Source organism: Vombatus ursinus, unplaced genomic scaffold, assembly GCF_900497805.2.
Source record: "Vombatus ursinus unplaced genomic scaffold, bare-nosed wombat genome assembly UNPS02014816.1, whole genome shotgun sequence".
NCBI classification, from domain to species: Eukaryota; Metazoa; Chordata; class Mammalia; order Diprotodontia; family Vombatidae; genus Vombatus; species Vombatus ursinus.
Genome location: NW_020954594.1, coordinates 6,128,640 through 6,130,956, shown reverse-complemented (window position 1 = coordinate 6,130,956; position 2,317 = coordinate 6,128,640). Strand labels below are relative to the sequence as shown.

Sequence of the window (2,317 nt, the reverse complement as noted above, 5' to 3'; positions counted from 1 at the left end):
AAAGAAGGAGAGAAATGGAGCCTAACACATCATCTGGCCCAAGACCCAATGGCTAGGTGCTTAGTGAGTTTTGTGGAATCGAAATGGAGAAACAAGGTGTTAGAGAGATGCAGAATGAAACAAGGTGTTAGAGAGATGACAGAAAGATGGAGCAACAGAAAGAAACCAGGAGGAAGATAGCCACAAAGACAGAGGAATGCAAAGATATGGAGGAAGAAGAAATGTCAGGAGATATCAAAGGACCAGAAATAGAAAAAGGCAAAAAAAAGGAGTAACAGAATAACAAAGGAGGGAAACAAAGGGAGGGAAGAGTAACAGAATAGCTAAGGGGGGAGGAGGGAGGGGTGGAGAAGAACTAGGAAAAGAAGGTGGAGTAACAGTAGAAAAGTGATTGTTTAAGAGCACTCCTCTGTCCAGCATTCCTCTGCCCTACGTCTTCCCTCTCCCTTAGCTTTAGAAAGGGTTGGCAGGGCCAGATACTTGGGGTTCCCAGACTTGGTAATGGTGGAGATCAGAGGTCAAGGTAAGGGGGAAGGTGGGGGGAGGCCTTCTTCCTGACTCAGGGCCAGGTGCACCCTGCTGGGTCAGAGGCATCAGGTAGACTTTTACAGTTGAAGGACCAGGAGATGCCCAGTGGCTCCAGATCAGGCTGGCAGTGGTGCTCAGCATCTAGGCAGACAGGGCGACAAGGTGGGAGGATTCCTCCTGAGGGGGTACAGTGAGGCAGGAGCAGCCCACATAGGAGTCTTCGGAAAGGCTGGTAACAGGGCAGGTCTGTCAGGGTCTGTAGTTTGTAAAGCAGGGGAAGTTAGGAAGGCTGAAGGTCCCATTGCCAGCTCCTCACTCTTCTCCCCAATCTGGCCTTGTCTATTCGGAACTACTGCTTGCCCAAGTCATTCCCAGCTTACTTGGGCTCTTGTTGCTATTCTAGCTTCCCCCCTTCTTACCCACTTCCCCTAGACTCTCTCTTTGACACCTTGTATCCTTTCAGCATCTCTTCAACTTCCTGTTGACTATCCAGGGTCATCAAAGTATTGGGGAAAGCTGTGGTGTTGTAGCTGAGGCCCTGGCACATTTCCACCTGAATAGGTTCACAGGCTGGCTCTGCAGAGGAGTGAGGATTAAATGGGCACATTTAGCATCACTCTGTTGCTCCAGGTATCACCTTGGGCACAACAGCCCTGGCCTTCTGGCACTTTGGGCCATCATTCAGCAGTCCCCTGATTATTGGAGCTTCTCCTCAGCCTCTCCTCAGCCTGTGGGTGTGAANTATCACCTTGGGCACAACAGCCCTGGCCTTCTGGCACTTTGGGCCATCGTTCAGCAGTCCCCTGATTATTGGAGCTTCTCCTCAGCCTCTCCTCAGCCTGTGGGTGTGAAGTAAGCAGCCAGTCCCACCACCATCCTCACCAAAGGGTGGATGGGAGAAGCTGCTGCAGTTGAATTTGTCACTGCCATCACTGCAGTTCCTCCAGCTGTTGCACATCCAGTGAAGGTCCTTGCACCCTCCATCCTGGCAGGAGAATGCTTCAAGCCCACAGGGATCTGTCGGGGAGAACTCAATGGAAGACTGAAGCCCTGAGCACAGAACTTGTAGCAGTGTGTAAATACCCTCCCCAGATCCCCACCCTGCTCCCACAGCCGGGGCACAGACCTTCTTCCTGTCCCTATTAGAGTATTAACCTCTGCCCACTTGACCCCCCCCATCTCTTTTGTGCCCCCGTGACACCTACTGTCAGTAGCATTGAAGGCCTGGTAGGTCGCAGAGAATCCCATGCTGTTGATCTGGTAATCCGTCACAAATACCACAGTCAGTTCATGGTGTGAGGAAGTGAGGGGCGGAGGCAGCTTGGTACCACAGAACCTGCTCAGAGTAGATGGTACCCCAGTGTGAAGGGGTGGCCTCTGAAGCCAGATTTCCCCAGAAGATACAACTCAGTTCAGAAATTGAACGGCTCTCTATTACTTCTAGAATCAAACACAAGGATCCTCTCTTTGGCACATAAAGTCCTTCACGGCTTAGCCCAAACCTACATTTTCAGGTTTCTTACATTTACCATCCCCTCCCCACCCCACTTCATGCCGGTCTTCTTGTTGATTCCTACAAGTGACATCCCATCCCACCTCCAGTCTGCCCTCTGTCTCTCCTCTCCTTAGAATCCCTAATTTCCATTAAAGGTCAGCTCAGGAGCCACCTCCTACATTATACCTCCCATACCACGCCACGCCCCCACCCCAGACTGCTGGTACCTCCCATACTTTCTGTGTATACTTATATGTAAGCAACTTGGTGGCACAGTAGACAAAGTACTAGATT

General features: G+C 51.0%; 1 protein-coding gene across 1 annotated transcript; it reads right to left on the bottom strand.

Moving 5' to 3' along the window:
• Positions 1-544: 544 nt before the first annotated feature.
• On the bottom strand, positions 545-2,081 carry MFRP (membrane frizzled-related protein). Its single transcript, XM_027835531.1, has 5 exons — positions 2,077-2,081; positions 1,734-1,864; positions 1,411-1,545; positions 977-1,104; positions 545-784 (listed from the first exon to the last, which is right to left on the bottom strand). Exons 1-5 carry the CDS (start codon positions 2,079-2,081, stop codon positions 560-562), a joined length of 624 nt encoding a protein of 207 aa, XP_027691332.1. The 3' UTR covers positions 545-559.
• Between the last annotated feature and the right edge of the window lie 236 nt (positions 2,082-2,317).